The sequence below is a fragment of the Lontra canadensis genome, unplaced genomic scaffold, assembly GCF_010015895.1.
Source record: "Lontra canadensis isolate GAN:19392208 unplaced genomic scaffold, GSC_riverotter_1.0 scaffold22, whole genome shotgun sequence".
NCBI lineage: Eukaryota > Metazoa > Chordata > Mammalia > Carnivora > Mustelidae > Lontra > Lontra canadensis.
The window spans coordinates 8,503,438-8,529,309 of NW_022631016.1; the positions used below are offsets into that span (position 1 = coordinate 8,503,438).

A 25,872-nucleotide genomic window follows, 5' to 3' on the forward strand; every position below is an offset into this window, starting at 1 on the left:
CTCTTTGGAACACTCCTCGTGAGTGTGCCCCGTGATCGAGGCTGGCAGGGAGGGGTCAGTACCACCATCGGTTTGGGTATAACATCATTGCCAAAGAGAAGGTTTGGGAAACTGGACAGAGTTTAGTAAGACTGTATGGAATTATCCAAAGGTTGGACAGCATTAGCGTTCCAGATTTTAGCTTAGGAAGGCTTAGGCTTTTTATCTAACTTAAATTTCCCTCTGATAAGCTTTTGAACATTTATGACTAGTACAATTTGCAGGTATAATATTTTTTTTTCATTCTGAAAGATGAAAAGGTGATCTCTTTTAGAATAGTAATTGCTGAAATTCTTAATCTCGGCTTCCCACCCTGAAACGACACAAACAAGTTGGAACCCTGCTAGAAACAAAAATTTAGAATAATGCTCTCCATTAGTGAGAAGCTACCAGAAGCTCTTACTGGAGCTGAAAGCCACCTGGGGTAGGAAATACTACCCCGGGAAAAGAGTGGAGACATCAGTAAGAGAGAATTAAGTGATCAGTAAGAGAATAGAAGAGTCGGAGTACTGGAAAAATAACATCAACTTTATTATCCAGGGTATGTTAAAATATAGCCTTATCTTAAAAAAAAAAAAAGCATCCATTGCTCTGACTAATTGTCTAAATTAAGATTTAAGGTGGAGGTGGAGAGAAGGACTGACGAGGAGGGACTGACGTGGGGCTCCTGACTAACTCTCCAGGGTGCCTCCCACTCCGACTTGAGCCCTGTGGAGAGAAGCCTGGGGAGGAGGAAAGGAGGAGGAGGGGGAGACAGTTGGCAACTTAAGCCAAATCGGATGGATGCTGGCTGAGTGGACGCTACTCAGGAGCCGTTGAGAAGCAAAGTAAAGGAGCCAACACAAAGAGGAGTGGGTCCATCCACCAGTTGGGTGGTTGGTTGAGTTGCTCCGAGAACAGATCGGTTCCTGTCACCCCACAGGGCACTGTATTTCCTTTCCGTGTGGAAACAGAGGGGAATGGTCTGGACCAGGAGTCAGGATGCAAGTTCAAGTACTGGCTTCCCAACCGACTAACCATGAGCTATTGAACATAAAATAAATACAAGAATAAGCAATGTATTCGAAGCAGAAATTTCTGGTCCTTGGAAGAGAGGGATTTTAGGAATCAAAATATTTCTTTAATTTTATTTGAAAATCTTGTCTCAATTGACAATGCATAAAAGTTGTTAATAAACATCTTGTTGCCTGGTCAAACCTTGGAATGAACGAACACACACACACACACACACACACACACACACACACACATAAAACAGATAGACACACACAACAGCTCCAATTCTCCAATTTCTCTAGAATTCATGAGAAAGGAGAGTTTCCATTCCAACTCAATATTAGTGAAAATATCACCCAAGGACAGCTAACAGAATTAAATTTAACTGATATCTCACATATCAAAAATATTTAAATAGTGACTCATGTACATTGCTACTTGTAATTTTTTAAATTCCAAGTGTTATTTGATAATGAATTGTAAAGAGAAAATCACAGTCTCAAAATAAATTTATAAAATGTATAATTATGACAAGGATTCAATTATATGTAACTCCTGATTCTTAAAGGCTGTGGAGGATTTCTAGAAGTTGAAATACATAAAAGTAAATACTTGAAAAGAATTTTAATACAACCAGATGTCCTCAACAATAATACCTTAGCTTTTAAAAATGTTTCCCTTTTTTATTCCTAATAAGGAATAAGATCTAAAAAAGTAAGAGAATAAGAAATACTGTGTGCATATTTTATATTATTTTTTTTTAAAGATTTTATTTATTTATTTGTCAGAGAGAGAGAGGGAGAGAGAGCGAGCACAGGCAGACAGAATGGCAGGCAGAGGCAGAGGGAGAAGCAGGCTCCCCGCCAAGCAAGGAGCCCGATGTGGGACTCGATCCCAGGACGCTGGGATCATGACCTGAGCCGAAGGCAGCTGCTTAACCAACTGAGCCACCCAGGCGTCCCTTTATATTATTTTTTTGAAGAGTACTCATTTTCTTTGTCTTCACAGTGAAATACCCAGAAACCACATGAAAGGAACTGGCTTGTTTGCCCATTGTGACACTTAACGTGGTTTGTACCAACTTAGTCACCATTCTTTCCAGAGTCATCTGTTGAATTCCTTACACACCCATGAGCAGGCAGATCTGTTTTGTAGACCAAAAGCAGCTGCTTGTCAGTTACCAGCTAAACAAGTTTCTGAATCATATACTTAACGCTCTAGCCAGAGTTCATGGGATATGATGGAGATGGTCATGACGCATTCAAAAAGAATGATAACATGCAAATGTGGCATTTTATACAATTTAGGCAACTTTCAAAATCAAAGCTATAAATTAACAATCTGGATCAAAGTATGCAAAGGTTATATGACCTCGCTATATCGTTTTGTGCACAAACTCACCATATCACTTTATATACAATATACATTTAGTAAATGAAAAAGGACAATTGCTGTGATTTTTTTTTTCTTTAAGAAGCATGAAAGCACCAAATTCTTTCTAAATATTTTGATAGAAGAAAATGTTCCTTGCAAGGTACAAGCCCGGATCCAGTTTATAAATTCAGACAATCTGGTTGTTAATTTACATTTTAAGGAGTGTATTCAAATCATTTCTGCAGTTCTGGGAGGACTTTTGCTGGGACTTGTTTTTTTCTGCCTCCCAGGTCCCTCCCGGGAACAGAGCAGACTCTCAGCAAATGCTCGCGGATAACACTGTTGCAAGGCAGGAGCAGCACAAGAAGTCATATCTTTAATGTAAATAAAAAGCTAAGGCTTCTTGGAAAAATCAAGAATGTATATAACCTCAAAACTTACAATCTAGAAACTTCCATCATGATAAAAAAACATTTGTGACTGTTCCGGTGTGTTACCAACACCAAGTATTAGTAGAAATTTCTGGAAACTTTGTATCCACTAAGTATATGGCAAATGCCATTTAGCCCTTTCCCAAGGCTATTTTCTTCCTGTCAGTTCAACCTGCTTATTATCACTGTGGAATGACTCGCAAACACATTCAAACAAGAGGAGAAATTATTCTTTCTTTCTGTAGAGGGGCAGAAGGTCAACAGATTAAGGCGGAAGTTAAGTATTCACCCTTCACCATATACTGATGGATTTTGTTTTGCCAGTCACAAGGCAACTCAGAACTAAGAGATGAACCCCTATGCACCTTGACTAAGGAAAACCAACTTGGCTACATGAAACTCTTTCTAAATGAGATGTCTCCCTTTTTTGCTTCCTATGTTGTGGTTGCTGCTGGCCACATTCAACAGCTGAAGCCAAGCATCTAACTGTGTGGGTGAACAGAGAGGGACAGAGAGTCAGCCTGATCTGACCTACCTTTGCTCTAGGTCACAGTCCAGATGCTAAACTCAGCCAGATGACCTGCCAGGTGGCCCCATGAACCTCCTCGGTCTAACTTCTTCATCTGATTTTTCATCAAATAGTGCTGAATGTACACTCTTAATGGCAGTGGCCTACCTCCATTAGGCAAACATCTTGAATGTGTAATTATGTATCATTGCATAATGTAATGACATTACATAATGATAATTACTGTATCATTCAGAGAGAATTTTAACTGACAGAGTTAACCAGGTCTTTCCTGACCATACTTCTACAATCGATTCTGAGGCACTTTTCCCATGATTAGGAACAATAGACTATTTTCTTTTCCCTCCCCCTCCCTCCCTTCTTCTCTCCCTCCCTCCCTCCCCTCCTGACTATAAGTCAAAGATGCTCAGAAGGGGGGGGGAAAAAAAAACTACTATAATAATTACAAATAACTGAACTAGAAAAGTCAGGTATAAAAAGCGAGAAGGGCCTACAGTTTTAGCTTTGGAAGGAGTTATAATTTTTCTGGTGGGGCAGGAGGTTTCTGAAGGATAACAGAATGTAAGAGGTTATAAAATAAATGTCTGAACAGGGAGTTTTGGAGAACTGTAAATTTGGCTTATGGTAAAGCTTTGCCATAGAAATCATGTTCAGAGATCATTATTTCATGACCTTGAGGAAAAGCAAAATTGTTAGAGGATTTCCTATTTCTGTCTGTGAACGCAGGTCGATATTTAGGGAGGCCGACTCACTTTATCTCCCTCTATGTACGCACATTTACACAAACACACCACTCCTCTCAAGACCAGAGGTTGGGAGCATTGTTATAAATATTCATGAGATAATTATTATTAATGTCACCAAGGTGATTTTGTTCCTCCTCAGGAGAGACTGGTTTTTGCACCTAGAAACCAATCAACTGTAGGAGAAATGACAGCTTTGAGGCAGCCCAGCTAAAACAATCCTGTACATTTTATGTTTGAAATATAGATTATCTGACTGGGTGTTCTTCAGAGTCACCCTTTTGCCCTCAACTCATCATTAAGTTTATCCAGCAGAGATTTCCAACTTTGGTAAAAAATACAGCATCCTTGGGAGCACCGTTTCCAGAGATGGGAAAAACCGTACCTTGATGATTACATTCTTTTCTAAGAGCAAAAATTAAACAGAAGTAAAGATGATTCTAAGACATCTCCAGAGATTTCTGGGGGATGATTTTTGTAAAAACACATTGAGAGAGAATGAGAACATATTTGCTACTCTTATTATTTAAAGAAAACATTTCGTACAATAGGCTTTATTAAAAAGTTATCTCTAAGCAATTATATGTTCTGGCAGTCACACAGAAAATTTTTTAAAAATAAAAAACAAAACTAATGTAGATAGTTAACTAGATCCCCATGTGTACACATAGACCCTCCCACAACCAGTTGGCCTGCCTGGATGTTCTATAGGCATAATATAATACAACACGAGAAATTACTGCAAACTATTGTCTTTAAAAAACTATTTTTGGTGGGAATGAAATGTTGATTTTTTGCCGCAGACCCAAGAAAACATGTTAAGTAAGTAAAAAAATTATAGTGGAAGATGCCTCTCCCTCCTTCGTACCTCCTTAGAAATGGTTTTTGCTAAGTTCTTATCCTCTATTACCACATCAACGCTCATCCTTCTGGGACCGTCTGATCCTCAGTGAAACGACAGTTGAAGTTATAGAAACAGAAAGCGTATGACAGTGGGAGGAGGCCGCCAGGATGGGACTCACCTTAGGCATCCAGTGGCATTTCGCAGCACCTGCGAGGAATGCAGCTGTATCTTCCGATCATCCTGAAGAGGCGAATTTTCCCAGCCAGAATGGGGGATAATCACGGCGTTGGTCAACACCGCCAGAGTGTCCTGGATGATTGGCATTTTGAGTGCGTCGCAAGATGAGAGGTTCCAAAGGACTCCTGCAAGACACACAGACACACAGCTTTGGGATGGCCACTCTTCTCCTCTCCAAAGGGTTTTCCCTCCTCAAGTTAACAGCATGGACAGGACGGATGAAAACAGCGAGAGTACATGCCCTAGAGCATACCCTTAATTTTAGGACATTTGTGAGAACCCACTGAAGGGGCGCCGTGAAAATCTGACAAGTGGGCAGAGGACTTGTGTTATGATTGTCTTGGTCCCTTCCTGATGAGTAACAAGGTTGAACTCTGATCTGAATGGACCAGCCAGACTTCTGTTTACTATTAATACAATTGGACCAAGTATCCAAAATCTAACCAAGATGGTTAGAGCTGCAAAAGTTCTCTAAGCTACAAACCAGTAGGACATCTTAGTTTTATCCTAGACTTCGGAATGCACATACGGACATTCCGATGGACTTGACCTCCATTCAGAACAAGCCACCATGACATGGGACCTTAGTAACATCCAGAACCAGGTCTGATGACAATGGGATCAACAAGCAATTTAAATTTACTGTCACTTGTGACAGCTTTGTCAGTTCTTCTCAACAAGCAATGCTCATGGAAGACCTGGAGATTGGTCTTGCTGATGTAACTTGAGGACAGAGAGCAGTAGAAAGTGGAGGGCACGTCTGCAGTACACAGACTATAGCAGTCATTAATGTAGGCAGAGTAAAAGCAAAAGTCTTAGGTCGGGTGGAATTTTTTAGGCTTTTATATATTTTTAAACAAAACCTGAAAATGGGATTAAGTTTAGAAAAGGTCATCAATATTGCATAGAAGTTATAATATTTGAAAATGTTTTTAAAGTATTTCTTGATATTGTTCAAAACAGAACACATACAGGTAAAAGAAACAGAATCATATTCTACTTTTTTATGCAAGAAAGATTGTATTGTCTCTCAAGATTAATCTAAATAGACATCATCACTCCAAATACTGAGAATAAAATATCATAGTTGTCTTTAGAAACACAACTTCCACGTTACTTGTTTATTAATAAGCTTTCAATAAATTTTAAGACAAGATTGTGTTTCATCTACTGTGTTATGAGTAGAACAAAAAGAACACAGGTATTTCTGAAATTTATTAGTATTTTTCATGGCATATATTGAACTTTTCGAGGGCATTAATCATATTAATCTGAAAGCTGATAATGTTGGACTGTTAATCACTGAAGAGACAGTTTTAAATCAGTTCTATAAAAATGTGACTATAGAGACAAAACCTTTTTTTTTTAAGATTTTATTTATTTATGTATTAGAGAGAGAAAGAGAGAGAGAGTACAAGCAGGGGGAACAGCAGGCAGAGAGAAAGAGAAGCAGGCTGTCCACTGAACAAGGAGCCTGATCCCAGGGTCTTGGGATCATGACCTGAGCCAAAGGCAGATGCTTAACCAACCAGCCATCCTGAGACAAACTATTTTCAACTTTCTTTCAAAATAACATTTGCCAAGAATTTTATTGAGGTAAATGCAAGGGAAATAAAATGTTTTTGGTGCCCAGTATATATAAATCAGTCCTTTACTATAGGGGGTTGGCTTGAGGGCAAATAAAGATTGTAAATAAAGATTTATTAGAACAAGCTCTCCCTATTTATTTACATACTGTCTTTGGCTTATAAGAGAAGAATTGAATATTTGTGACAGGAACTGTATGACCCACGAAGCCTAAACAATTAATCATCTGGCCCTTTACAGAAAGGATTTTTCCCACCTTGCTTTAGCGTATAGACCATTTTCTAGAAACTTCTGTGTGCAGGTTTGCATTGCCACTAGTATTGTAAATTGGGTACACAAAAAATTCTCCGTTGTACATAGAAAGTGCCCCCAAATATATCCTGATGCAGATGGAGTTGAAATGCTGGCAATATTATCATATACATATATCTTGTTTTAAATGATATGTACAGCTGTGTATTCATTCTATTAATAAATATCTTATTAATTTTAGATAATCAAAATACATTGATTTGCAATCTTTCAAAAATTTTTTCCAATAAAAAGATTTGCAAACTAAAAAGCACATGAAAATGAAATTAAAATCTACCCCATAGGGGCGCCTGGGTGGCTCAGTGGGTTAAGCCGCTGCCTTCAGCTCGGGTCATGATCTCAGGGTCCTGGGATCGAGTCCCGCATCAGGCTCTCTGCTCAGCAGGGAGCCTGCTTCCCTTCCTCTCTCTCTGCCTGCCTCTCTGCCTACTTGTGATCTCTGTCTGTCAAATAAATAAATAAAATCTTTAAAAAAAAAAAATCTACCCCATATTTGAGGATAACTTTCCAAAGTATCACATTCAAGGGTTTATGTCTATTCTTTTAAGTATACAATGCACGCATACACATAGAATATTAAAATTTCTTCATTCTGAAATCCTGACTTGAAAATTCCAACCCGTGAAAACTGAGGCATGTAGGTGCACCTGGGGTTCTCAGATGGTTAAGCATCTGCCTTCAGCTCAGATCATGATCCCAGGGTCCTGGGACTGAGTCACGTGTTGGTCTCCCTGCTCAGTGGGGAGTTTGCTTATCCCTCGGCTCATGATCTCTCTCTCTCTCTCAAGTAAATAAATAACATCTTAAAAAAAGAAAATTGGGGCATGCAAATGTTCTAAAATATGGGTGATATGTTTTGCTGTAAAATACAATTCCTCAAAAAACTAAATAGTAAAGGAGAAATTTTTGCGTTTTTACATGTAATGATTTTATTTTATTTTATTTTATTTAAAGATTTTATTTATTTATTTGACGGACAGAGATCACAAGTAGGCAGAGAGGCAGGCAGAGAGAAAGGAGGAAGCAGGCTCCCCACTGAGCAGAGAGCCCGATGCGGGGCTCGATCCCAGGTCCCTGAGCCGAAGGCAGAGGCTTTAACTCACTGAGCCACACAGGCAGCCCACATGCAATGATTTTAAAAGAATCTAAAGGCACTCTGTGATAATAAAACAATTTTTGCTGTTTTATTTTTTTAATTAGAGAGGGAGTGAATGAGTGAGTGTGGCAGTGGGGAGTGAGGGCAGAGGGAGAGGGAGAAATAGAATCTTCAGCTGAATTCCCACTGAGCATGGAGCCCAATGTGGGGCTTGATCTCAGCACCCTGAGCCGAAATCAAGAGTCAGACCCTTAACTGACTGGATGCCCCTACTAATTTCTAAAAATCAGGGAAAAAAGATCAGGAGAGGGGAAAATCAAAGGAAATGGAATGGCCTAATCTAATACCTGATAAGAAGTGAACAGATGGAAAGGAGATGGTCCAAGATAGCTCTTTACTGGGCTCTTCTCTCCATTACTTTCCTCATTATTCATTAATTAGTGTAACCTCATTCAGAACCGAGCATGGTCAGAAGTCTCCTACTCCCCGTTCGTTGTGCCTTTCCAGGCTGACTTCCTCTGTGTTTCACGTGCCAGAGAGCTTATCACAGTGCTTGACCCTGTGTTGGAACTTTCTAGTTATTTCCTAGTTACCCCTGTCATTAGAACTTAGATCCACTTGCCCTCTTTCCTCTTCATAAAGTGTACCGTGAAAGAACAGAAGATCTGGGAAGGAGGATCCGGCTAAACACTGCAACTAAATAAAAAATGCATTTTAGTTTAGATTATAAGTGATGAATTATTTTTACTACCCGTGCTGCTGAAGGGAGAACGCTGAGTGACTAACTTTTAAAAATGTATCCATCTTCATGTTTGCAATTTATTAAACGGCCACTTTCTGGAATGTGGAATAATCGTGTTTTATTTTACCACAGACTTAGGGCTTCAAACAACACATATTTATTATCTTACAATTCTGCGAGCCTGAAGTCTAAAATAGATCAGCAGGGTGGTGCTTCTCGAGGCTCTAAGAGAACTTCCTTGTCTTTTTTAACTCCTTTCATTTTTTTTTTTTAAGATTTTATTTATTGATTTGAGAGACACAGTACAAGCAGGAGTTGGGGGGAAGAGGCAGAGGAAGAGTGGGGGGAGGGGGCAGAGGGAGAGTAGGGAAGAGGCAGATTCTCTACTGAGCAGGAAGCCCAGACAGGGGGCTTGATCCCAGAACCCTGAGATCATGACCTAAGCTGAAGGCAGACCCCTGTCTTTTTTTACTTCCTTTTTTTTTTTAAAAGATAGATTTATTTATTTATTTGTTTATTTATTTATTTGACACATACACACACACAGAGAAAGAGAGAGAGATATCACAGGCAGGCAGAGAGAGAGGGGGAAGCAGGATCTCCACTGAGCAGAGAGCCCGATGTGGGGCTTGATCCCAGGAGCCTGAGGTCATGACCCGAGCTGAAGGGAGAGGCTTAACCCACTGAGCCACCCAGGCGCCCTCTTTTTTGACTTCTAAAGGCTTGCCCATGCTCCTTGTCTTGAGGACCATCTCACCCTCACCTCTGCATCCATTATCATTATTCCCTTCCTGGACTCTGATGCCCCTGTCTCCCTGCTATAAGGATACTTGTGATCTCACTGAGCCCACCTGGGTAATCCAGGATAATCTCTCCATCTCAGGATCCTTAACTTAATCCCATCTGCAAAGCCCCTTTTACTATCTAAGATAGCATTTACAGACTCTGAGAATTAAGACACGGACACCTTTAGGGAGCCAATATTCAATACCACACAACCTGTTAAAAATACTGCTATGCTTCAAATAGAATTAAACATCTTATTATAGCTTCAGGGTCAGGCATTCCTCTATATCTCCAGATTCATCTTGAATCACTCATTCATTTATTCACTCCATGCATAGGAAGGACCTAGGTCCCAGGCTCTGTTTGATGCTGTGGTTACATTACTGAATAAAACAAAAAGTTCCTTACCCTCAGGGTCCTTCCATTGTTGTAGTAGTCCTTCTACTGTAGCCAACATGGCCATATTTCTTCTCCTTGAACATACAAGCTCATCTGTAGTTCAGATCTCTTAGACTTACTGCCCTCTTAGCCTGGAACATTCTTCTCCAGACCTTTCCAAGGCTGATTGTTATTTCTGCTCACATGTACCTTACATGTGCAAAACTCAGAGAAGTTTTCTGGATCATTCTAAACTACTTCCCTAGACACTTGCTATCAGATCTCCTATTTTAATTTTCCTATTGTCCATGATTTTTTATTATTTGATCTTCTGCCCTTTGCTCACTGTTCTTCCCCACAAAAAGGTCCCAGCCAAGACATGAAAGCAAGGCGTCTGAATGTTCATAATATATAGAGCACATATAGCACATAGAATATAGTCTGACACATAGCAGGTGCTCACCAAACAGGTGCTAAATAAATACAAGACTCAATAACTAGACGATAGACCCTTATAAGATGACATGTGCTCCAAGCATTGTACACTCCTTAAGTACTACAGTGCGGCAAAATGAAGTCATGAGTTAAAGAAATAAAGTAGCAGACGTTACAAGTAATAAATCCAAATGAGAATATGAAATGTTACTTCAATGAGATTATAACCCTTGACTCTACGGAAATTCTACTTTTAGCTAGTAGAGAAAAATTTATATCACTAGAAAACATTAGTCATTTTAGCACTAGAAGGCTTATCTCTAATGCTTCATCTAGGCAATTATCTTCTATGAACTTCCTGATAATTCTAAATTAGCCAAGGTAGTACTAAAATTCCAATTTGTGAAAAAATGGAATAAACTCAGTTGACAGTGGTATTTATTATCCATGATAACTACTTCATTTATTCTTATCTGAAAGTAACATAAAGAAAGTTTAGTATTTTGGTTGATGGTCACTAGCAAATTTCAATTTACCCCATGAAAATATGCTAATTTCTTTGAGATTAAAATCTCCAATAAAATTGTTTTATAGCCTCTTTCCTTTAATTATATGTATTCAATAGCTTTCCTTCACAGTATAAAATTATTACTGCTCCAAATATAATTTTGACAGTAGGTTCAGTTGAGAAGACATTTAAATAACTAATTATGTATACTAAATATATTTAAAATACAGTTTATTTTTATTTCAGGCACAGGGTGGCTCTTTTCCTTGAGGTTATCCATATTCATGAGCAGTAATTGGTTTATTAAAATTTCTTTAATAAAATCTTAATTACTTTCATTGGATCCCTTACTTTATTTTAATCGAGGGTAATTGTGGGGGGTTTTTTTCTTCCTAAAAGAGGTACAGGATATCCTTAAAAAAACTCAGTTTGACAAAAAATGTATTTTAATAATCTTAAGTCTTAAATCATGACAAAAGCAAACATTGCCTGTGGCTATGCAAGTCTTTCCTGTGACCCCCTCATTTGCTTTTAATTTTTAGACCTAAAACATAATCCCTAAACATGGGTAAGGGTCAAACCAAAGACAAATTGTACTGAATTCTTTTTAAGTAAATGCTTTAAACACTTTTAATTAAGTTAATTAAAAATTAACTTCATGTATTTGTGAATATTTATTTTCAAATGAATCCGTCATTCATCTTATTCTGAGAGTGTAAATTTATGCACCTGGAGAAGGGAGAGAAGACAGAAGAATGGGGGCAAATGAGTTCTGGACTTCCTCTATCACCACCTGTTCACACTTGGAGTCCTGGTTGTGTGGAGGGTGGCTGATTGAAATCTGGAGGCCGATAACACTGTGTCTACACTTGTTCTATGCTGTGTACATGAGTGTGTGCATGTGTGCACACACACGTGTGTGCATTTGTGTGTGTGTGTATGCATGTGTGCGTGCAGGTACCTATGTGTGTGCATCCGAGTCTTTGGGGACATCATAGAAACACTTACAAGTTTCCCTGTCTTGACCCTCAAGGTGTGGTTCTGAATTAGGACTGCCTTGAAAGTCCTCCCAGTTGGTATAGGGGGTAGCCTCAACAAGATTTGCATACCACCCTCATTTAATATTTTTAAAAATAAAACCACTGACCTTAAGTCAATGATAAACTTTACCAAAATGTTGCTATAACAACAGGTAGTTCAAAGTAAAAAAAGCAACTAATGGGACTACATCACACTAAAAAGCTTCTGCACAGCAAAAAAAAAAAAAAGAAATGGAAAAAAATAATAATAAATAAATAAATAAATAATAAATAAATAAATAAATAAATAAAATAATAAATAAATAAATAATAAAAATAATAAAGGCCACTAAGGAATGGGTGAAAATATTTGCAAACCATATATCGAGCCGGGGGTATAGCCAAAGTAGGTAAGGAACCCCTACAACTTAGTAACAAAAGATAATTTGAATAAATATGGGCAGAGGAACAAAATAGATATTTTTCTAAAGAAGACACCCAAATGGCCAACAGGTACATGAAAAGATACTTGACATTACTCTTCAAATCAAAATCACAGTGTGATCTCACCTCACACCTGTTAGAATGGCTAGTATCAAAAAGACAAGAGGTAAGGGTTGGTGAAGATGTGGAGAAGAGGGAACCCTTATTCACGGCTGGGGGGAATGTAAATTAGCGGGGTCATTATGGAAGACAGTATGGAGGGTCCTCAAAAAGTTCAAAATAGAAATACCATAGTATCCAGCAATCCCATTTCTGGGTACATATCCAAAAGAAATGAAAACAGGATACAGAAAAGATATCTATACTTCTCTTTTTTTTATTTTTATTTTTTAAAAGATTTTACTTATTTATTTGACAGAGAGGGAGAGAGATCACAAGTAGTAGAGAGGCAGGCAGAGAGAGAGCGGGGGAGGCAGGCTCTCTGCTAAGCACAGAGCCCAATGTGGGGCTCAATCCCAGGACCCTGAGATCATGACCTGAGTTAAGCAGAGGCTTAACACACTGAGCCACCCGGGTGCCCCTACATTTCTCTCTTTATTGCAGCATTGCTTACACTAGCCGCAATATAAAAACAACCCTAGCCTCTGACAGTGGATGAATGGATAAAGAAGATGGGGCATATATATATGCAATATTACATGGCCACAGGAAAGAAGGTGATCCTGCCATTTGTGACAACATGGATGGACTTTGAGAACATTATGTGAAATGAAATAAGCCAGAGAAAGACAAATATACCATGACATCACATGTACAATCTAAAAAGCCACACTTACAAAAACAGAGTAGAATGGTAATCATCAGGAGCTGGGAGGTGGGAGAATTAAGATATTGTTTAAGGGTGTAAAAATGCAATGAGCAAATAAATAAGTTCTGGGGATCTGATACACAGCTTCATGATCATACACAACAATACTGTATTATAAACTTTAAAGTTGCTAAGAGATTAGCTCTCTCTCTCTCTCTCTTTTTTTTTTTTTTTTGAAGATTTTATTTACTTACTTGACAGAGAGAGAGAGCACAAGCAGGGGGAGCAGCAGAACAGTGAAAGAGAAAAGCAGACTTTCTGCAGAGCAGGGAGCCCCACATGGGGCTTGATCTCAGGACCCTGGGATCATGACCTGAGCTGAAGGCAAACACCTAACCGACTGAACCACCCATCTAAGGGACTAGATCTTAACTGTTCCCACCACAAAAGAGAAATGATAGTTATGTCTCATGATAGGTGTGTTAGCTAACACTAAGGTAGTAATCCTGTTACAATATACAAATGTATCAAATCAACACCTTATGCACTTTAAACTTACACAATGCATTATGTCAATTATATCTCAAAAACAATAAAAATTATTTTTTAAAAAATGTGCTATGTGAATGCTACCTTGAGAAGAGTAATTTGAGGAAGTGGATGTGACAGTCATTCTGTTATGCATGTGGAAAAGTGTTTTAAAACACATGTAATAAAGGTGGTTGTAACAGTACTATGGAGAAGAATTTAAACGGTGTCACACATCATAGGAAATCTTCTAAGTACTTGTATATATTATTGTTTTAGGAAATTAGGATTGGATGCTGGATAGTGTGACAGAGCCTTTGTGGATTTTATCAATGGAATTTCAGTATTTCTGGGATCTACGTGGGCAAAAAAAAATTCTTTGTCAGGACTGAAAGCTTTGTCTTACTTTTTTTTTTTTTTTAAGATTTTGTTTATTTATTTGACAGACAGAGATCACAAGTAGGCAGAGAGGCAGGCAGAGAGAGAGAGAGGAGGGAGCAGGCTCCCCACTAAGCAGAGAGCCTGATGCCTGGCTCAATCCCAGGACCCTGGGACCATGACCCGAGCTGAAAGCGGTCTTTAACCCACTGAGCCACCCAGGCTCCCCAGAAGCTTTGTCTTACTTTGCACACCTTTCCCCAAGAGCAATCCATTTTTTGATGCTAAGTGATTCTTACCACCTAATTTATAAAGAACTTAAATTTAAAGACCTTGAAAAAGGATTTTAAAAATTAAAAGAAAATGGGTCATTCCTTAAGCCAAAACTCCTTAGGTTTTCTTTCCGGAGTTCCAGGCGTTGGCTGGCCAGAACGAATGACCTCTGAGTTCTCCTCTTTAATATTCCAGGAGAAGAAACTGCAGTGACCACAGGGCTTAGGTGAAGGTTAATCCTTTTAGAATTCAACTCACCCAATCTTTCTGAGTTGAGAGTCTCACAGAGGTGGTGCGGAGATGGGAGAGTGCTGCAATGGCTCATAAATGTGTGGGGGGAGTAGGCAGAAGAACTGGATTGTCAGACTCAATAACCATAAACTGTCACCCTACGATTGCCACTGACGGCTTCTAGCTCCAATACAGAATTCATCACACATGCATTAGATGCTGAGAATCAAGCAGAATTATCCTTGCTTATTTTCAAAATAGGAACAGCATTTGGTTAACTCCAGAGCAGTTGAAGAGTGAGCTGTTCCTCACATTGGCAAGTAAATCAGATCTGCTTTTACAAAGGAAGGAAATTCTGGTTTGATCGGATTAACATCTGCCTGTGCCCTGCTGAGGTTCTAATTCCTGAAGTTCTAAAACAACCTGGTTATTGACAAAGCCATGGATGTTGAGGTGCTGTCTTGTTCCAACACTAAAATGATCCCAGCAGCACTCCGCTGTTCAAATTTGAGCACCAGCAGTGCACACTTATTCCAGTATAGATTAGTACAGGCAAGAGGCCCATATTCATTTAAATTTTTTATTAATAATTTAAGAAATGATCTTCACTGGTTTCAGAGCAACTAATTTTGATGAAAACAAGGTAGTTTTATAGTCAAATGATGGTGACTTTTTTTGAAGAAAGAATCAAAACTTAGGTGTGTCTGTGAATCTCTTTCCATTTCAATTTGGATTCTGTAGATATAAATTTTTGGAATTACAGTAAATGTTTACAATAAAGGGATAACAAGCCAGATTTGAGTCATCAGAAATGAGGCTTATCTTCAGCTGGGACAAGGCAGTGCAACTCCTATCTAAGAAGGAAGAAGCTCTTCCCACGGTATTTTATTTTTAAGTAAATTTCAGTTGAAAATAATTTGGAGGTGTAGGGTACCAAAATATTCCACCCCCAAATACAGTTCCTTGACATATGGATAATTTCGAGCCAAAGACCACTGAGCACCAACCACCAGGTAGAAAAAACTCTCCAGTCCTCACAACTTGTCCTTTTGTAAAGGAAATCTACATTTATAAAGGAAATTTCCATTTGTCAAGATCTCTCCCTCTTTTGTACCAGGAAGAGGAGGACTCTTAAGGACTCTTACCAATGAAGAAAGCACCAACTTAAATTAGTAAACAAAGATTAGCATGTAACCTTGTTTGACCATACTTTTCTTAATCACCTTTCCATAACTTCTCTCCCCCTCCCTGAATGAAGCCCCAAGCCCTTTTTCCTTTGTTTAGCCAATGCCCTATAAGCACAAGCTCTAACCACCTCTTTGAGCTACCCATCACTGGGTACTCCCGCATGTATGTGCCCTATGCGTGTTAATAGACTTCTGTATTTTTCTCGCTAATCTGTCTTCTGCCTGTATAAATGACAGGACCCCTGCTTGAGAACCTAAGAGGGTTAGAGGGAAAAAAGATATATTTTCCTCCCCTCTAGGATGTCAACGTCTGTTAGTTACAACCTGTGAAAGTCATGGGTTCATGCTAGAACACAGCATTTTGTAAATGAACCACAGAATTCTTTATTTTTCAATTCCCAAGAGATGAAGAGTTAGGAATATAAAATTGGGCTTGCTTGAAACTAGAGCCTTCCTCAATGACCTTGGGTAAGCCAGACCTTGAAAACAATGTCACCAAAGTAGCCACGCTGAGTTTTACAATCTCTGGAACCTGGCCCTGGGCCTCTTTTTCTAAAAGTGACTGCAGTTAAAAAATATGTCCTTTTATCTGACAACTGTCATATTCTTCTGTGTAGTAATAAAGATGATTTCTTATACTTTGGTTGTATAGTTTTGTATAGTCCAAATCACACGTATTAAAGTAAGTTAAGTTTGCCTTTGCCTCTTGCAAAAATGATTGAGGAAGGGAGGGAGGAAGGAAGTGAGAAAAAAGACAGGGATCAGAGAGGGAGAGGAAGAGAAAAATTCAGAGACAATGAGCTCCATGATATAATGATTTTTAAGAATGTGGGAGGTGAAAGCACCCTAATTTCGGGCCCTGGGTTAAATGATATGGAGACAGACTAATCCAACTGCTTGCTCCAGAAAACATCTGCCTCTGGAATTCAGACTGTAAACTAATCAGTTTGCTTATCAAAAATAATAGTTTGCTTATCAAAATTCACTTCATGACCCCTGTCTCCCCATGCCTCCTGTCCAGAGCCATTATGTTATAAACTCTGCCCAATCCCAGTTATTTCCAACCTGAGAATACCCAGCTTAAAATCACCCAGCCAAGGACTACAGCCTTATAAATATGCTACCTAATTTTCCTCCCACAAGATAGTGTTCTCCAGTACTATAGTAAATCCAATAAACTTAGCTTTGCTTGATCTATAGGATTTTCTGGTGGTCTTTGGAGGAGAGGACAGTTGGCAAACCATGCATATTACTCAAAATGAGTAGTTAAGCTAATTTCATCTTTAGTAAACACAGAGCCTGGCAAATTCCTGAACTTGCTGGGTATCCACTGTCCATAAGGCCATGACTTTATTTGTGTGGATGATCACGGGTATTATGCTGTTTTCACCTGTATTAAGTACCATAACCTATAAGTTACAAAGCCCTACATGTTTCTTGGTAAGTCCCCAGGCTGCCATTCCAAACTCTCTGGGCTTAGAGTGAGTAGGCAAATATGAGATCATAGAACCTTGTACAAAGATAAAGATGACTATCTCCTTGAGGTTTTCTTTATTACGCTACAGGTAGCAAACATATCCTCCCCACTCCTCCTTCCAGGGGTCAGAAAAAGACTCAAACTGAATTGTGGGAGCATCCTTAGCTAAGAATCCCTGCAAAGAAGATACCTAGGGGCATTCTTCTATATCGGGGCCATTTTAAAGTGCAGCCTTGGTTCCTATGGTTCTCACCAAGAAGTTGCCTTGATGAAAACTGGTGGCAGAGTGAGAAGAACAGGAGTTGGGAATCATACTGGAAATTTAATTCAGCTTTCACATAATCGGGATTAAAGAGAGCTCAGTTCCCAGTGGGCTACTGAATGAACGAATATGGAATGAATGACATTATCAAGTCATGATGATGTTCATATACAGGGATCTCATATTTTCACAGTGTGACTGAACTGGGCATCCAAAATAAGAGCACAATGAAAAAAAAAAAAGAAAGAAAAAGAAAAATAGCCAAATATACCTAACAGTTTTGAGTTCTTGTTATACACCAGAATTTTTGCTATCATCTTGCATGCATTAATTCATGTAAACCTTCGACACTTTCCATTTTACAGATGAAGAAACTGAGACACAGAGTGGTGAATCGCTCATCTAACGGCATTGCACATGGAGGTGAAAGTGAAGGTCAGCAGTCTGGCCGTGATGCGTAGGAACAATCAGACAGATGTCAGGCACGTAAATCTGCTACTTGAAATTGGAGAGAGGAGATGTGGTTTGCAGTCCTTTGAAGCACAACACACATGAACACAAGAGAATGTTCTGCTTTTCATCTTTCACCAGTTTCTTTTTAGCCTCGGGTCATGTAGCTTGAGAAATTTTAAGAAGTCATTTGGGTTTATAGAATGAAGAATATTCCACTTTGAAACAACTTTTGCAAATGATTTCTCTAGCAAACCTTAGTTCTGTTGACCTCTACTAAAAATTGCAGCTATAATCGTCCATGGAGAAAATACTGAACAAAACCCAGACTGAGATGAAGGGCAATTTTAAAACAAATCCTTTCTGTATCTACCACACTAATTTTAAAACAAGGTCTTATTTTCCATTAAATCAAAACTGTTTCATACTGCTGCCCCATCATAACAATATCAATGGTAATCACAAGTCCTCATTTACTGAACCATTACCATGTCACATGCATTGTTTTATTAATTCCCTACCCCAATCCTGGGAGAGAGGTATTGCTATTGATTTCATTTTACAGGTTCGTAACTCAAGATTTAAGAGGTTACAAAACTCTCCCAAGGACAGGTAACACACAAGAGAGAAAGAGCTGGGATATAAATATAGGCTCTCATTGTCCAGATTATCTTGCCTTTTAGAGACACTCTATTCCGAGGTTATTTTTCATGGAAAATATGATGACAGTGGATAAGAACATTAAGACTCAACTATTATCTCTGCTGACCATTCTCAGATTTGTATTTCTGAGTTGCATTTCTAGAACTCCACATAAATACCATCTGTAATTTGTTACTGCATATTTTCCTCCAAACATATTTCCTTCCCCCTCATAGTCCCCATGCTAATCTTCTACCCAAGTTAGAGATTTGGGGAAACTTCCATTTCCTTGTGCCATTTCTATGGTTTTAATTTTTCAGCAGATATTTTGTGAATGCTTATGAAAACAAAACTGTGAATAAAGCAGAGTCTACCTGGGGAGAGAGGAGAGAGAAAGCATGCCCTTGTCCAGTGAAAAGTGAAACTCACATGACTGGGTTGTGTATGATAAAATCCACCAATGGTCAGAAAAGATGTACCATGAGAATTCACGTAACAAGAGATCACCAAGGGAAGGGATCTCAGAAGTCTACCTGGAAGAGGGGAGGGTCTTTGGTTGGCCCTTGAAGGATGAGAATAATTAGACATGGAATGGGGGTGAGGCAGCCAAGGATCCAGAAAGAGAGAGAGAGCACAAGGACTTATAGGTATGAAGATAGTCTTAATGTCCACAGGATCAGCTGTATAGTAGATGCCCGCTAGTAAGTTAACTGAGTAAAAAAAAAATGCATTTCTCAACAGTCAGAAGGAAATATCATTTGGGCAATCATGGTCTTACACCAGATGGTAGTTTTCCTATCCATCATGGAGAAATTAAGAAAAATATGTATGTGTAGGGACCATCTCTAGGGATTCTGGTATAAGTGGTCTAAGTGGGCCCTGCCACTAGCATTTTTAATTTAATTTAATTTTTTTTTTTTTTTTTTTGTAAGACTAGCAAGGTGAAGAACCAGTGGAAGTTATCACATCTCAGCTATGGAGAACTCCACTGAGTTCATCATTATCACCTTCTTGCACTGTGACTTCTTTGTGAAGAACCCAGAAAAACTACCTGTTTTGACAGAAGGGAGTGATTAGTGAGCTCCTGACCTCAGATCTTGTGCTCTGATGTCGTCATGACCCAACTACTTCACTCAGTCCTTTAGTTGTTCATTGATTTGATCATTCATCCGTTCAGTAAACAGGATATTCTTTGTCTAGCAGGACACTTTCAAGCCTTAGAGAGAGTAAGCCAGCCCAGAATTCAATTCCACAAATCCTTGGAGATTTTGGTGAAACTCCTCTGCACAGCTAGGGAGAGAGTAGGCAAAGGGGCAGGGGTCTCAGGTCTCGAAGGAACTTTCATGGGACTGCTGAGATCAGGACAGCAAATCTCTTATAAAAGTTAAATCAGGCAGAGAGAACAGCCTAATTAGGAAGTACAAAAAAGGTCTGCATGGCCAGATAGGGTGAGGGGTGGTGGAATGGACACTCTACTTGTTCCCTCTGTGCTTAGCTGGATTTTCAGCAAGGATGAACCTAAGGCTTCAAGAGTGGGTTGTAGACACTATGCTTTAGCCTCAAGGAAACCCCTTGTGCTTTTGTTTCTAGGTGTCTTAAGAAAACTGATGTTCAATTATGAATTCAAGGCATTTGATTTTTCCAGTTTCCTACCAACTCCCATTGCTTTTTTTTTTTTTTTTTAAGATTTTATTTATCAATTTGATATATAGAGAAAGACAGCAGGAGCACAAGCAGGGAGAGTGGCAGAGGGAGAGAGGGAAGCAGGCTCCCCTATGAGCAGGGAGCCCTACGCAGGGATCAATCCCAGGGCGCTGAGATCATGACTTGAGCCGAAGGCAGACGCTTAAGCGATTGAGTCACTCAGGCACCCCTATCATTGCTCTTAAAAAAACAAAACAAAACCCCCCAAAACCCAACTGTGCCTGGGCTGAGTGTTCCAGGCACCCAAGCCCTCTGGCTTGCAGCTGGGTTCAGCCAAAGGCAGAATTGCTGGTAGAGCGAGAGGAGAGAGTGCTGGGATGTGTCTATTCCCTATGCTCCCCATCCTCACTTATGCCCATAGGGCTAAGGCCCTTTGTGGGTACAGCACCCCATCTCCATGACTCCTGACTTCTGGAAATACTGCTTCCTCTTCACTGCTTCCACCGGTGATAGTCACTAGCTGCCTGACCACCCGTGGCTTGGTCCCTTTACTCGTCCACACCTTGGAAAAAAGGACCTTCATTAAATTCTCTCCAGAATCCTAGCTGAGTGTGCCTTACATGTCCTGCTGGAACCCTGATTAAAGTGGGTGAGCAGGGGACACAGCCCAAGAAGGGCCTCAGATGCCTTGGCCAGAAATTTCTGTTTTTATCCGTAAGTGCAGTGGGGTGACCATCACAACATATTTTATTATGTTTCATTCCTTCCTGGTGCATTCACAGCGCTAAAAAACAAAGTATAAGACACATTTCCAACTAGTCACCAGTTACAAGGAGAGCTTTAAAAAAAACAACAAAACTTTTCCTAAATTAAGAGGATATTTACATAACCTACAATAAACCATTTTAAAGCGCACCAATCCACAACCATTGTACATTTACTAGAATGTGCAACCATCTCCTCTCCTCTAGTTCCAAAATATTTCCATTGCCCCGAAAAGGGTGATTGGTTTTTAAAGATACCATTCTGGTGGAATGAGGGAAGAAGTGAGCTGACCGGGGAGAAGACCATCGGGTCTGCAGAGAGGGAAGTGACCATGCATGACACAGAGCCTTTGGCCGGGTAGAAGGACTGCAGGGGCTGGATGGAGGGGTGGGGCAGAAATCGGGGATTGCACTTCGGGATGTGCTAACTTTGAGATGCCAGTTAGCCAGTGGCAATGTCAAGAGGCAGCTGGATGCTCGAGTCTGGGCACAGCAGAGAGAGAAAGACAGAGAGAGCGAGAGTGAGAGCGAGAGCGAGAGCGAGAAATTTAGAGCCCTCTGCATTTAGATGGTCTTCGGAGCTGCGGGCTGGGATGAAGTCACAGAAACAGAATTCCAATAAAGACCCAAAAGCCCAGGGCTGGACCTTCAAGAGTCTGATGCTGAAGGTGGGTTGGCATAAAGAAGAAAAGTGCTATAAAAATTTTAGCTGCACAAACTGTTAACCTTGAGAAACAGGGCTCCTCTTCAGTCTGGGCTGACACCTTCCTGTTAGTCACGGAAGTTTGTTTGTTTGTTTGTTTATATCACGGGTAATCAGAAAGGTTAGGTTCTCCTTTTCTTATGCACATTCATGAATTGCCTCCCTGCGGTTCTCATTTAAAAGCATCTGTTTTAGGCCCATCAATGGGTTGATTGAGGACAAAGGAAAAGGAGTTATGGTTCCGACCATCACAGGCTGTATTCAGAGACTATAAGCAGAATGAACAAAAGGAGGGGATAAAATCACTTATTTTAGGTATTTCTGGAATCAAAGCAGCAGCAACAGAACCAGAGCGCCGCAAAGCATGCATGATGGCAAAGCCTCTATTATGTTTGCAATGTAAAGTGTAATAGGATTTTCAGAAAACAATTTAGGAAAAGTGACAATCTTGCTTATTTAAATGCTAGGTGACATTCAGCATTGCTCCTTCAGGTAAAATTACAAAATTGATAAAATGACTTTTACAGAGATTATTGAATATGCGGAAAACATATATAATGCATTTATCTGTTGACTAACACTCAGGTTAGTATAAAAACTACATTGTTTCCCGAGAATTGAAGGCGACTTTTACTTAGTCATTATGCCAAAATTGTGGAATTTCTAGGTTTGACTTCAAACCATATTTTACAATGCATCTGTTTTGGGTTTTTTTGACATTAACAATTTCTCTGTGTGGATACAGAGTAAAAAAAAAAAAAAAATTAATTTTTTATCAAATTTTAAGTTTCCCCAAATGCCTGTTCTGGTGTATATTTGAAAATTCTCTGAGATGCTAATAGTATTATTTTTTTAATTATAAAATTAACACATGATAACCTTAAAATCTTCAGTCTATGTAAAAAGGACAAAAAAGTTTTAAAAAAAAAAGGAAAAAATAAATCCACCCAAAGAATACATTTTTGTACATCTCTCTAAGCTTATCATACACTGATATGTGTTATTTTACAGAAATGGACCCACAGCACACTTGTTGTTTAATTTGCTTTCGGCATTCAACAGATGCTAAAGATATTTTTTGATATACAAATATCTAGCCACATCTTAATTTTTAATGTGTGGTCATGTTCTGTTTGATGAACTATCTTATCCAGTCTTGGACTGATATATATTTAGGTTGTATCTAATTGTTTTGCCAACATCAGCTCTTACTGGGTGCCAGAGAATGTTTTAAATGCTTTCCATTAGTTCACTTGCTCTGGAGGCCTTCAGTATAAATTCCTAAAACTTGAATTGCTGGGTAAGGAGTCTGCATATTTTAATATTGAGGCACATTGCCAAAATGTTCTCCAGGAAGAACTCATGACTTTCACCAACAAGACGGCTTTGTGGTCCCCAGCCAAGGCCGCACGCCATCTTTGGAGACTGAACGCCAAACATGGTGCCTCCTTCCCATTGGCATTCCTTTTAATTAAACTTCTGTTTATGAGCATATTAGCTGCTTGCCTGTTGTTTTCTGAAATGCCAGTTCATATTTTTTGTTATTATTTTATTCCCCAGTTGGGTCACACATGGGAATAAACACATAATAAAGCTACTAAAAGTTGCCAAGTTAGGAAGACCCTAAAGAATTCAGAAGTTATCTGAACCAGTATTGATGCCTACAAGCATTACTTCTTTTTCCTATTTCTAATTTATGCTTTTTGTGACTCTTTGTCTGCTGACACGTACATTCCACTTTTAATGACGTCTTCTAATTAATTTGTTTCCTAGGACTAATCTTGCCTTTTAAAATCCAGGTGACAGCTGTCCTTCCTATTTCCCACCTTTACCTTTTCTCTTGGTAGGAGCAAACTTAAACAATTATAAACAGAGTGTATATAAAGGTTTTGGAAACCTGTAGCTGACAGACATATACATTGTTGACAATGGATACTAACATTTACACAGTTTCAAAGGCCAACTCTGTTCCCTGTTGCCAGAGTCTGAGAGCATAAAGCTCTCTCCGTCCACTTCAGTAAGTATACCCATCCCATTGTGTTTGTTGATTGAGGGCAGTAACATGGATAGAGTTGAAGAGGAGGATAAACTCACTCAAGGCATGAGCTCCTACTTTTCTATCTAGTAATTTTCACCCCTCTCTCCAACCACACTACTGCAAAAGCCCAGTTTCCTTAGCTTGCAATAAAGGGAACTCATCTGAACTGGATTCTGTTTTCATGATTCTGAAGCGTTATTTCCAGCCTGAAAGACCACAATACCCTAACTGTTCTCACCACCTTTGTTTATACCAAACCAGGCTATTTATTCCAATCAATCATGTCATTGCTGTCAGATTAATGTTCCCACCCCACAGTAGGGATTCATGTCCTACTCAACAACCATCTGTTTCTCCCCATAACCAACAGATATAAGAACAAATGACACCGTTGAGAGCAAATGACATAATCAAAGACTAAGGTAGTAGAATCCGCTGATAACGTTTTTCAAATAAGTTTGTTATATAACTCTTACTAAGAGAAAGGATAATAACAATAAAGTAGAACTTCTCTTCTGGGTCTGAGCTAATGAGGTCTGGGCACCCATTCCTGTGGCTAAATGTTATAAACTGATGGACTTTGTAACACCTGTAAAAATGGATCTATATTATATCCCGTAGCTAACCTCAACAAATTCAAAAACACTTCCATTTTCAGTGAGGACTGTACAAGTTGAAGTTAGGGTTCCAAGCAGACAGTGGGCTGTAGATATTCTGTGCCTTACACTCAAGGGAAATCCTTGTCCTTTTGTTCCTAAGTGTCTAGATAGGAAAACTGATATTCAATAAAAAAACTAAAGGCATTTGATCTTTAGGTTCTTACCAATTCTATATATACAACATCGTGATACCCAACAAGCTATCTATAGTCAGGACTCACACTGTTATTTTAAAAAAATATCAAAAAATTCTTGGTTTACTCCAGAATCTAAGGTACTATTTATTTGAGACTCTAGATTTTCTCAATAGAAAAATTAAATCAAAATATATCTACCCATGCATGTAGAAAATAAATGTATAAGTGATTATGACAGCTTTCACCTATCAACTCATAGAGAGTAGAAAAAAAATATTTAGGGGAAGTAAGAGTCTGAGGGACATCATTTCTTTTGGTCTTGTTTGGAGCTATTAGATCTATGAATGCCTTCATTAAGTGACATACAATTAATTATTAGGTAGAAATGCATATATCTTCCATTAAAATTCTGAAAAATATCTTGCAAAAACAATCTTTGTGATCTTTGATATTGAGTTGTTCTTTATGGCAATAATTAGCGCTGTCAATGATTCCTTTAGTTGAGTTATCATTTGTGATGAGAGCACACATTAGTTGAAAAGTATCCTCAGCTCAAGTATAGGAAAACATGTATCAATTAATTAAAAAACTCTGTTATTTATATCAGATAAATGCAGATAAGGTAACATCAATTCCTGGTAGCTACTGGTATGATGGTAGTGAAGGTATCGATGGTGGCAGAGGGGGTGATGGTGGTGATGATGTTGGTGATGACGGCGGTGGTAGAAATGGTAGAGGTGGTGGTAATGGCGGTGTTTGTAGAGGTGAAGGTAATAAAGTAGAAAAGGAAGAGTTGAAAAAGACAAAAAAAATTGGCCTTGAATTCAAGATAGGTTCCTCCTGTTGGAGAAGGAAAAGTGATCCTCCTTTGCCCATTCTGAGCCTTGCAATCATGTTCTGGCATTCTGCACAGCAACGTTAACACCTGCCCCCCAGGACAACTGACATAAGCTCTCATTATGAAATCGGAGATGGATGAGCAGTCAGTGAACAGGCACATCAGCCGCTATTGTCATCCTCTCTCTCAGTAAGCAGAAAGGGGACACGGCAGTGGTCGCTAGCTGCCTATTTGAGTAGGTGTGAGGTCTGGATATTAGATAGACAGCTCAAAAAATAAGAGGGAAACTGGAACAGAGTTTCCGACAACTTAATCCAGGAGAAATTTACCAAACTTCGTCTTTGTACCAGGTT

General features: G+C 39.1%; 1 protein-coding gene across 4 annotated transcripts in view; it reads right to left on the reverse strand.

Moving 5' to 3' along the window:
- CTNND2 (catenin delta 2) overlaps nt 1-25,872 on the reverse strand; it is an 895,372-nt gene that overhangs the window by 160,774 nt on the left and 708,726 nt on the right. For all 4 annotated transcript variants that reach the window (XM_032861879.1, XM_032861878.1, XM_032861875.1 and 1 more), the window contains one exon: nt 5,135-5,318. In XM_032861879.1, coding sequence (XP_032717770.1) covers nt 5,135-5,318 — 184 coding nt within the window. The remainder of the gene's footprint in view (nt 1-5,134; nt 5,319-25,872) is intronic.